Source organism: Montipora capricornis, chromosome 6 (genome assembly GCF_036669925.1).
Source record: "Montipora capricornis isolate CH-2021 chromosome 6, ASM3666992v2, whole genome shotgun sequence".
In the NCBI taxonomy this organism is placed as follows: Eukaryota; Metazoa; Cnidaria; class Anthozoa; order Scleractinia; family Acroporidae; genus Montipora; species Montipora capricornis.
The window spans coordinates 57,227,753-57,239,731 of NC_090888.1; the positions used below are offsets into that span (position 1 = coordinate 57,227,753).

At 41.7% G+C, this 11,979-nt stretch overlaps 1 protein-coding gene and 1 long non-coding RNA gene across 2 annotated transcripts in view; one reads left to right on the forward strand and one right to left on the reverse strand.

Annotated features, from left to right (window-relative positions):
• LOC138052589 (uncharacterized) overlaps nucleotides 1-7,208 on the forward strand; it is a 19,197-nt gene extending 11,989 nt beyond the window's left edge. The window contains exon 2 of the long non-coding RNA XR_011133116.1: nucleotides 6,835-7,208. This is a non-coding gene — a long non-coding RNA (uncharacterized lncRNA). The remainder of the gene's footprint in view (nucleotides 1-6,834) is intronic.
• LOC138052588 (ras-like GTP-binding protein RHO) lies at nucleotides 1,791-4,782 on the reverse strand. The gene is made up of 2 exons (XM_068899122.1): nucleotides 3,315-4,782; nucleotides 1,791-2,536 (listed from the first exon to the last, which is right to left on the reverse strand). Exon 2 carries the CDS (start codon nucleotides 2,515-2,517, stop codon nucleotides 1,936-1,938), a length of 582 nt encoding a protein of 193 aa, XP_068755223.1. The 5' UTR covers nucleotides 2,518-2,536; nucleotides 3,315-4,782; the 3' UTR covers nucleotides 1,791-1,935.
• Nucleotides 7,209-11,979: the final 4,771 nt, after the last annotated feature.

An 11,979-nucleotide genomic window follows, 5' to 3' on the forward strand; every position in this document is an offset into this window, starting at 1 on the left:
TGCGGATTTTCTATCCTGGTCGAATTGGAATTTGGAGTGTTGGTTTTTGTGGAGGGAGGAAAACCGGAGAACACGGGGTAAAACCCTCAGAGCAAGGCGAGAACCAGCAACAAACTCAACCCACACAGGACACCTGGGGCCCGTTTCTCGAAAGTCCCGAAACTTTACGGGCCATTTTCGGGTGTCACGATTTCTTCTGTATCTCAAGAACGGAGAGGATTTAAGTCGTCAAACTTCACAGTCTTGTTTCTTTTAGTTAGCTTCAAAACATGTTAAAAGATCGGCTTTCCAAAACAAGCGGTTGGCAGTTTCACTAATGGCTTTTCGGGCCCGAAAAGTTTTCGGGTTTTCGGACCACATTGATTGGAGGCGAGTGCTCTTACCACTGCGCCACCGCTGCTCTCCGACGAATGACAAATTTGAAAAATTTAGGATTAACTTTTCAAGATGCGCAAACCAGACAAAGTTCCCTTAACTACACACAGATTTAACAACGCTTTCCGGCGAGAGTTAAGCTCTCAGATTTTATCAGCAGAATGTATTGACAGAAGTCTTTCTGTGAGTGGTACTGGATGCAAATGAATCGCATAATTTATGTGTGTTTTGGAACAGAATTACTGACATTGTCTTTTAATTATTCTTTTGATTTACGTCATCTACGACCGGTTCCTACAGAAGGAACCTCAATATCTTAGCTGTCAGAGATCAAATGATACAGAAACTACTTGGATAAGTCGCCCACATTTAATTTTCCATCATTAAAAATTAGCGTTTACAAGATCAACACATGTATCAACCCAGTACTTGTTGTATAACAATAACGAAACAAGCCCCCCGCCCCACCCCCTATCCCACCGCAGCAGGATTACCCGTTGTGTCCCGCAAGAACTTGTGACACAAAATAAAATCCTTACTGACGAAGCTTGTTTGGTCAAGATGGCTGGATATTGGCCTCGTTCTTTTTGTGTGTGTTCATGAACCTCGACTACTTCTCGGTCCATAAATATGCAAAAAAGTTTGGCCAATAACTAGCAAACTCGAACTCACTCTTGGTAAATAACGCACGTGTTTTTGTATACTGTTTATTTTTAAAACATTTGGACCTGAATAGGAAGTGACCCTCAGTCACAGGATGCTTTGAACATGTTCTTAAAATTTTGGTTCAGCTCAACATCAATATAATTAGAATTAATTACTTCAGACCAAAACATACATACATACATACTTTATTGAACCTATCCAATGGGCTTTTCAGGAACAATAATAAAAACATGTCAATAGTGGATCTATACCAAAATATATAAAGTTCGTACTCTTTAGAATTAAACATTTCTGTGCAGCTTCCTATACATAGAGGGGTAACTCTTCACCACCTATCATAAATGGCAGGCAACTGATCTATTACAACAGTCCGAACGGCGTTGAAATGTTGTTTAAGTTTATACAGCACAAACAATGAAATACTAACGCTAATTTTGTTTCTATCATTTGTACTGAAGCAGAATATGATCCTTGTTTGAAATGAGGACGGGAATGTGTTCAGCCTAAATTAAGCCTTCACAAGTTCATGGCGCCTATCTAAGAACTAACACGTTAGCGCGAAGCGAGGAAACCACGCGTGAAAGCCACACCACCAGGGCCCACCAGTGGGTTGGTTTTGCTTATAGCTTCTAATTGGTTAGCAAAAAATCTGGCCCAGCTGTGATCGGTTAGAAATGTTCCACCGATTTCTTAATTGATCATACAGCTCAGGATTTTTTTTTTTTTTGGCGGGGGGGGGGGGGGGGGAGGGGAGGGGAGGGGAGGGTGGGGGTCTCAGCAAACGACAGTCAATTGAAAGCTCGATCCGCCACTGGGGAGAGGAGAACTAAGATTTTACATTCGACAATCTCAGGCTCTGGCTTGCAAACCTCCTGAAACAAGTTCAACGGGTTTTTACATAATACGGCATTTTCGTTGATACCACTTTTTCTCCTTCTTAAGCGCAGCTTTCGCAGCCTTTTCAAACACATCTCTTACTCCTTCTCTTGTTTTAGCAGAACATTCCAGGTAAGCATAAGCTTCGATTCTGTCACACATTAAAGATCCTTCGTCACTCGTAACTGGCTTTTGTTTCGTCTTGGATAACTCTCTTTTTATATATTTGTCATTTCTCAGATCTTTCTTGTTACCGACCAAAATGATTGGAACTTTTGGGCAGAAATGTCTGACTTCAGGAGCCCATCTTTCAGAAATGTTCTCTAAACTCTCAGGACTATCAATGGAGAAGCACATCAGAATAACATCGGCGTCAGGATAGGAGAGAGGTCGTAACCTGTCGTAACTCTCTTGTCCTGCTGTATCCCACAACACAAGCTCTACTAACTTGCCATTCACTTCAATCTCGGCCAGGTAGTTGTCGAAAACTGTGGGCTCGTAAAAATCGGGAAACTCATCTTTAGAGAAAACAAAGAGAAGGCTCGTTTTTCCACAGGCACCATCTCCTACAATTACCAGCTTTTTTCTTATGCTTGCCATGTTGAATCTTCAGCTCTATCTGAAAGTAGAGAAAACACCATAAATCTTAGCTCAGGAACAAATTCATCATCTCCCATTTTCGATTTAAACTATATTAAAGGCTTGAAAAAATATAGTGCATACTCTTTTTTAATAAGAATATTCTTATTTTCTGCTGATTTTAAGCTGAACATATTTTTGTGAATGTTCTTAGATTATAGCGTATGACATTTCTGTTTTCGAATGTATTTGGTTTCTGAATGGTGTTAAAGTAATTTTGCAGCCAGTCTGCAAGCATTAAAGCCTGATATCGAGCACATACTAGTAACTTCTTGCAGAAGTGTTTTGGTTAGTGCTGTTTTGTTGGTTTTTGTCTAGTTTTGCCATTTAGAGAAAGGAAGAATGTTACACGGTTTAGTTAATTAAAAACATATAATTGTACTGTATTTAGAAATTTTCAACACTCAAAATTATATTGTTTACAAATCTCAGCCTCGGGTTTCTTCTTAAAATATTCTTAAAATTTCAGCCTCGGTATTCTTATAAAATGTATTCTGACAAAAAGAGTGTAATTTACCTGGGATTACACGACGCAGAGAATTGTTACATTCCAATCGGCCAATGGAGCGACCGAGTACCGAGTCATATCCGTAACTTCGTGTACTGACGGAGCATTTGCTCCATGGAAATAACTTCATCAGCGATGCCGAGAATCACGATGAATTTCACGCTCAGTTAATAGTTAATTACTTCGCTTGCAAATTAAACCGATTTCACAGCTACCGCTGTCTGTACTAGTGAAGCACCTTTAAACCTACCTTTACAAAACCAAGTACGCCTCTTCTTCACAGATGTCAACGAACTCAGCAATAACCAACAGTTGGCCAGCTACATTCAATTTATCTTGTCAGAGAAGTTCCCTATTTCAAGGTGCTGACCTCATCTCAGGGAAAATGCCACGGGAGTTATTCATCCTCTGATTTGATTCGTCAGAAGATTTCACACATCGGTAAGTTTTCCTGTTTTACACTAGCAAGTTTTCCTTGACAAGTTTTCCCTGGCAGTGTAAATGGAAAAATATGACAAATTTTTCCTTGACAAGTGTCCTTGTTCAAAAACTAATATGCTAGTTTTTGAACAAGGACACTTATCAAGGACGATATTTGCTCGTGTAAATTACTTGTCAAGTGCACTTGTCAAGGAAAACTCGTCCAAGGCATATTTTCGATTCACACTACCAAGGAAAAACTTTTCAAGGAGAACTTGCTAGTGTGTACAGTCGGCAAGTTTTCCTTGACAAGTGGACTTGTCAATTAAGGAAAACCTGCTAGTGTATATGAGGCTTTATTGTAGACCAGCGATAGATAACACCCGCGGTACACAAGCCTTCGCTTTGTGGAATTGGTTAGTTAACGAGAACGAAATATTTTTGTCCCACCACAAAGTCCGCCGAGGCTGGTAGTTTTCGCTTATTTCATTTCCGTTGAAGTTTGCCGTGGGCAAATTTGCATATCTACTTATAACAAAGCTTTTCATTGGACACGTGTGTTCTAAAACTAGTCACAGATATAAACTTGTCCCAATTCTGCCGTGGACTCATTTCACTCCAAAGCCGGATGAAATCCTGAACAAGGTTTTTGACCGTAACAATTTGAGCGCGAATAAATCGCGCAATCAAGACAATTTGAAGCACACATATCAAAAAAATAAATTAGTTTTTAGTTTGAATTACTTTTTGTGCTCCAAATCTCGTTTCTGATTGCGTGACAAGAGCCGTGACAAATACGGCGTGGGTTTTCAATAGATAACGTCATTTCCGCTGGCTCTTTCAGACAGGCGTCCACACTACCCCAGAGGAATACAACATAGGGGGCCCGGACAAACTGTGTGACCGTTAATATCTTTCATATAATTTCGAGAAAATGCAAGGTATCGTAGTGCTATAATAATCACGTATTAAAACAAAATAAAAGTGTTTTTAACTGAAGTGTTTTGGAACTGCAGAATACCCCGCCACATCGAGCCCGTTAATGTAAAGGGCTGGCTACGCGGTACGCGGAAAAAATAAAGTCAAGATGGCGAAGTATCTTAAGTAGCTGGCTACGCGGTACGCAGACAGAATTAAATTCAAGATGGCGTAGTATCTTAAGTAGCTGGCCACGCGGTACGCGGAAAAATGAATTCAAGATGGCAAAGTATCTTAAGTAGCTGGCTACACGGTATGCGGAAAAAATGAATTCAAGATGGCAAAGTATCTTCTTCACACGATCTCGTGCAAAGTGTAGTTATCCAAACCGTAAATTGAAAGCTAAAATGTTAAAAAGAGGGTTTAAACCTAACAGGTAATCACTGAACCTTGTTCCCAGGGTCTCTCGAGCGAGCGCTCGCCCCAGGCGTTAAGAGGAGAGACCCTAAGAACGAGGTTGCTCTTAGGCTTGATCAGTAAACGAGTGCTATTTTCTTCACACAATCTCGTGAAAAGTGTAGTTAACCAAAGGGTAAATTGAAAGCGAAAATGTTAAAGAGTGCTTAGACCTAATCACTGCAACGAGCGCTATTTTCTTGACACGATCTCGTGAAAATTGTAGTTAATCTAACCGTAAAATTCACGAGTCACGCTTTAAGAACGAGAAATACTGTTTTGAATAAATTACATACTTCAACTTGAATTTATTAGTTTCTGCGTACCGCGTAGCCAGCTACGCAGAACTTTATTCGAGTGGCAGGGTATTCTGCAGTTAAGCCGTGTTGTTTGTGCTAATCCTTGTGGCTGACAACGACGAATTTTAGTGATTTGAAGGGTTTGTTTGACGTTCACCTGAGCGTATCAATAGAAAGACCTTGTTCAGGAGTTTCGATCGAAACCCCTACATTAAAGGTCATTAAAACACCTTGCGTCAAAAACTTGTAAAAATATAAAACAAATACAAGTACATCGTGTTCATAGTTTGGCTTAATTCGCTGCTGTTCAATGTAGCTAAAACGTTTTCTGATTAAGAAAAAAATGAGTACCGATCTTTAAATATTTTGGTTCGGTGCGAATGTCATTCTTTTTTCACCAGGCCTGTGACCCAGACATTTTCTCTAACAGTGGGGAATTTAAGAAACGGCGACGGCTACGACATCGCCACAAAACAGTAATATCATTGGTGTAGCACGGATTTTAGCAAGTATCTTAGCGGTCCTCTGCATAACGACGATGTGAAATCCCCAAATTTGAAGTTTTGACGACAACGCCAGGAGGCAACAGAGAATCCTTCAGTCTCTATTTTAACTTTGAAACCGCTGGTACCAATTTATTTTTAGGATACTTCGCCCACATTGTAGGGCGCGAACGAGACTGAATAATCACTAAAGACTTACGATAGAGCCAAGTTATATTTTGAGGTGACGTTTTCGTCGACCGTCGCCGTCGTAGATCTTAAATTCCCTATTAACTGTTTGCTGCGAATTGTTTGCACAATGCCAGTCATTTCAGCCGACAATGAACCACGGCAAACGGTACTTTGAAGCTTATCAAAGGATATCTGCGCGCCACTATGACAACGGAAAGATTGTCGGGCTTGACTCTGATGAACATTCACTACAAAAAGCCCGTCCACTACGGTGCTGTGGTTCAGCGTTTTGCTGAAAGATACCCCGCAGAATGCTTCTTATGGATCCCGTCTTTGATGAAAAAGAATTTAAAACGTTTAACTGCATTTGTTTCACTCTATGTTAATTAAATACGCGTGAAAGCACAACAATCGTTAATAAGGTATAATTGAACGCTCACAAAACGAAACTACTCTAATTGATATTGAGGCACAACGAACGTTGAGGACAGCCATCGGGTAAATATTTCTTCTCTATGAAATTGTAACATGCTGGCTTTGCCTCAGAATGCCAGCAATCGCGTTTCCGAGGACTAAAAATTTCAAAATTTCCCGCGGATCTCCAACAGGGGCGCCGCCTTCGGCGGCACCTTTAACCGGACCCCATTTTGTAAAAACCTGGATCCGCCCCAGGAAACGTGTATTTATCAGAACACAAAACAATTCAGAACTGCAAGTTGGAACAATTAAGACCGTCATCACTTAAGGATTACGTAGCTAAATGACCCAGATGTGTTTCGAGTCTCATAATTTATAGGGGACGGGAGCAGGACTGAAATGGGTGGGAGCTGGGAGATAAAGGTACGCGAAGTGGGAGAGCAAGGTAGGGGAAGCGGGAGGTTTTGACCCCCCTGTCCCCTCCCCCCCCCCCCCCCCCCTCAACACACACACACACAAACACAAACACAAACACAAACACAAACACACACAAATAACTTTTCCTAATCCATATTCCTTGTTTTAGAGATAGGTCACTGGGTTAGGTGTCCGGAAAGAAAGAGACATGAAATGCGCGACACTACGACGAACATTGATGAACCACCTAATAGTGCCAAGCGACCACACCTGACACAAGGAAAGTTGCAGTCCTTTTGGGGAAAGAAACAAATGACGGCAAACAACACAGGAAACACCTCTACCACCTCTGTCAGTGAACCAATCAACACACCGTCTAATATCGCTAATTTCAGTGATGCAACATCGACTAAAGAGGAAATCACTTCTGAAGACAAACAAGGATAACTGACATTGAAAAGTCGAAAACGGCAAACTTTAACTTTTTTTTTGTCAAATGTTACTGAGTCGTTACTGTCATCAATAAAGGTAAAATAAATAGTACATTACAGTCTACAATTTTATTTGGTAGTGATACAACATCGAGCGACGAACGAAATGATGAGGAAAGTGATGAAGATGCGCGAGGGCCCGTAGTTTCAGGCCCAAGAGATCGTATAGAACCAGAGTCTGAGTTCATCAACAACTTGTCTGAAGACAGCGGTGACGATTCTGACCTGGTTTACGAGAACTGGCCGGTTAGCAGGTTCTTTAATAGCATGTACCAATGAGTGCCATAACGTTTATCTTATGTAGGCCACGTCCACACTGTGTTGTCATTGATGCGTTGTCCTCTTTAATACCAAACCGCGGTAAACCTGAGTTTACGGAAGTCAAATTGCGCAACATGTGATGCTTGAAATTCAGGAAAACTAGAGAGCCACCATGAATGGAACCTTGTTGTTGCATACGGTAGCAGTATATCAATTCAAATAAGTATCCTGTTGTACTCTTTTTCGATAATACACTAAGAATGTAATCAATTTTTTATCTTCAGACCAAGATGGTTGGAATACCTGGACCCTTCAGCGGTTCTCGTTTAGAAATGTGTTGCTAATGGTTTGGAACATGATCACATTTTCGATCGTCTTGTACCCAATGCTTGCCAGTTTGCTCTGGACGGGCGTGATCCACATAAGCAATTCCAGTGGGACACCCAGGTAAAAGAATTCATAAATTCATAGGAGGCTGTTGGTTCCAATATTGTTATTAATATGTTAAGGGCCCAGGGCCACCTCGGGAGAAAAATGACGCCTACAAGTTCAGCTGGCATCATGTCAATTTTCCACTACCAAGCAAATACTCTAGAAGCAAACTACAGCCCACGGTTGTATCAGCTAAAGGCGTTATTCATCACCTGCTAATGAACTTTATAAAAATAGCCCAAGAAAGAACGCCTTTGGTGTCGAGCGATCTGGTTCACGTTGTACTTGTCTGTATGCCTAGAGATGCTATGGCGATTAAACCTGCTATGGGGGTCTTATAGACTACAACAAGAAGGGCGTTGTCGGACTAGAACAGAAGATTAACGTCAGTTACGTAAAGGAACATCCCAATCCTGGGCCTAATGAATTAAAGTTCTTTACAGAAGCGGGTGCTGTGTTACTGACCACTCTAGACAACGAGACGTCCCTACTGGTTAGTAGTGATTATCTCACAAAGTCTACGTCAGGTGATGCAGTCTTTCGCTTTATCAAGGATTGCGTGGTTAAGATTTAGTGCTGCCTCGCCTGTGTCCAACAGGACACCTAAATCTGGGTCCGGGATTTTGGAGAATATTCCTGATTGTAAATCGAGCTGCATGAAGTGTTCCAAGAACATACTAGATGGTATTTGGGGACCTTGTATGGAGTGTGCGGGGACCGGACAGCCCTCGGCCTATCCGTCGCTGAAAGCGTGTGACCATTGCCTGGAAAATGGTATTCAGTGTGTCAAGATTGTGGTGTTGGTCTGGGCCTGTGATAGTGAGGCAAATAATTGGAAGGCCATGAAATGTATCAAGGAAGCTAAAGAATCAGGCGAAATTGATGACAACGTAGCTCTCCGAAATGCATGCCCTGACGTGGTCCATATTGGGAAAAAGCTTCACAGGTCACTTGCAAACCGGTGGCTTTGGGCTGGTTCCTGTTTAAGGTTCCTGTAGGTTCAACCCTATAATCCTGCGTGTCCTTCGTAATGACGCTGACCCAGAAGTACGGAAGCTGACCAGAAGTTTGCTTTCTGCAAAATGCGTTCTTCAAAAGAACAGAATGGATTTCAACTTGGTTCTCGAGGCTTGCCAGAAAGGCGTCATCGATCTTCTAAGAGATGTTCAAATGGTCACAGCCACCCTCTTACCTGAGCAAATGCAAAGGGCCGGAAATCGTGCAAAGGCCAGTCTGTCACTGTAGGACCATTTGGTACCATTTTAGTGCTTGATCAAGGGCAAGCCCACAACAAAGGCAGAGTGCTTAAAGCTCGATTGCATTATCCCGCCAACGTTGACGTTATTGCACAGAATCTTCAAAGCCCACTCGACGTGCACTACATGAATGGAACTGCATTTGTAACTGAGGCAAGAGGCATCTGCTATGGTGATCTTTCCAACAAAGCGACCATTTATCCCAAGAGGATGAGCAAGCGTGAATTGTTTGCCTTTGCTGAGAAAAAAGGCATTATTCCGAAAGATGCCCAGCTTGCTGACTACACTTGTCCTGTTCTACGACAAAAACTTGAGAGATGGATCGCGGATCATCAAGAACAAATACCTCAGATGACACCGATGCCATAGGAACTTCACAGGGAAGACAACAGTGTCAACAATGGTGTTGGAAAATATATTTTCCGCTGGTATTCCAAGTAATTAGTTGCGGTGTTTTCATTTCACACCTGCCGCACCCACTATTGTGCATTCTGTTTTTCATGTATGTCAGGATTGGCCAGTTATTAGTATTTATACCCTCCGCTGTCTCTTGAGTACCATTCACGCTTGCGGTTCCATACAGTTTATTCATGTTTCTGCTTTAAGCCCCCCCCACCTCCCGTTTACTACAGGTTTCGTCATTGCCTTTATCTTTCAGGCCGTAGAGACGCTTTTGGCGACTTCTTCCGCTGTTTCAAATGCGGTAAATTTGGACACTGGGCTAAGGACTGCCAATCCTTGTTCTGGCCGGGAAGTTACCAGCCCCTTAGCTACAATTCTTTCCCTGGAATCTCCTACAACAAGCCAACCTCAGGCCAATCAGCTCAACAAAAGCAATGATGATGCCTTGGCGCAGGTACATCAGTTTACACAGGATTACGAACTTGAAAGCTGACATTCATTACGTGTTAAGGGTAATCTTAAGAATAATTTAGTTTTCTGCAGATCTATAGGTGCTCCGGATTTCATTTTGTCTATTATTAAAAATGGCTACAGACTGCCATTCATTACTTTTCCGTTGGCCGTAAAACTGAAAAATAATAAGTCGGCTCGTATTTATGCTGTTTTTGTGGATCAAGCTGTTCTTGAGCTCCTTAATTCAGACCGGGTGCGTTTGGTTAATGAGTAGCCTTTTGTTGTAAATCCTTTGTCAGTTTCTGAACAACCATGCGGTAAGAAGAGGTTATTCTCGATTTGCGCCATGTCAACAAGTCATTAATTAAGCAAAGTGTTAAGTAAGAGGACTGGAAAATTGCTATGTCTTATTTTGTGAAGGATGGGTTCATGTTTTCCTTCGATTTAAAAAGTGGTTACCATCATGTAGACATTGCACAAGAGCACCAAACTTTTCTGGGGTTTTCATGGCGTGCGCCCGATTCCATTAAGGAAATATTTTATGTTTTTACTGTGCTCCCGTTCGGTCTGTCCTCTGCCCTTTGGGTTTTCACTAAGGTTTTGAACCTTAAAAAAAAAAAAAAAAAGTATTGGAGAGTACAGGGTCTTTGTATAGCCATCTTCTTGGATGATGGTTGGGCGATTGTTCAGGATAGAGAAAGTTGTCTCATTAAGGCCCGGGCTGTAAGGGCGGATTTGTGCAACGCAGGTTTTGTTGTCAATGAAGATAAATCGGTATGGGAACCCACCCAAGTATTGGACTGGCTGGGTATTACCTGGAATGCTGCATTAGGTACTTTTAAAATTGTGGAAAGGAGAATTGTTAAGATCATTAACTCAATTGATCATATTATTGAAGCCGATTTCAAAGTTACCGCGAGAGAGTTGTCTTCCTTCACAGGTCAAGTTATCTCTACCTGGCCTGTAGTTGGTAACATTGGCAGGATAATGACCAGACATTGTGTCTTGTCCACCGCGTGCAGGGATAATTGGGATTCTATATCCCTTCTTGACGATTACTGCAAGGAAGAACTGTATTTTTGGAAGGAAAGTATGGTTAATATCAACACTAGGTATTGCTTTGTAAGTAAGGTACCAAGTTATTTTGTGTATTCTGACGCCAGTTCCACCGGAGGTGGAGCAATTACTGATTTTAACAATGATTTTGTGTGCCACAAAACGTGGTCGGAGAACGAGAGAGGTCAAAGTTCAATGTGGAGAGAACTGTCTGTTATTGAGTTTCTTTGCAATCATTTGCCTCAGTGTTGGATCACATGTTAAGTGGTTTACGGATAGCCAAGTAGCTGCTCAGATTGTTGAAGTGGGCAGCATGAAATTAGGTTTGCACAAATGGCCAGAGGGATTTTTGATATTTGTATCCGATCGGGAATTCATTTAGATGTACAGTGGATCCCTCGCACTTCGAATCAACAAGCTGTTCATGATATAAGTCGTTTAATTGATACTGATGATTGGCTAATTACTGAAGAATTTTTTCTTTTTCTCGATGACTTGTGGGGTCCGCATAGTGTAGATTGCTTTGCAAATTATTATAACCGCAAGATCCCCAGGTATTTCTCGAGGTTTTGGAATCCCAATTCCTCGGGTGTTGATTTTTCTTTCAGTCTCTTCGAGGGGAAAATTGCTTAGTAGTCCATCCAGTTGGTATCATCCCACGCGTATTACATTATCTTAAATCTCAGAAGGCCGTTAGACTAAAATTTACTGATTAATTTATTGGACGGTGTGTCTACTAGCCTATGTTTTTTCAGTTGTTGGCACTGGCCAAGGCAGTATGCCGTTATTTGTAAGGCACTGGCCTAATGTTTGGTCTGTCATTTCATATGGTGCTGTCCTAATAGGAGTAGTTGATTTATGTGGCACTGGCCTAATCAATGGTTGTTGATCTACGCGGCACTGGCCCATACGATCATTTAACGTCTTACGTGGCACTGGCCTCATCAATGACGGATTTTTGTA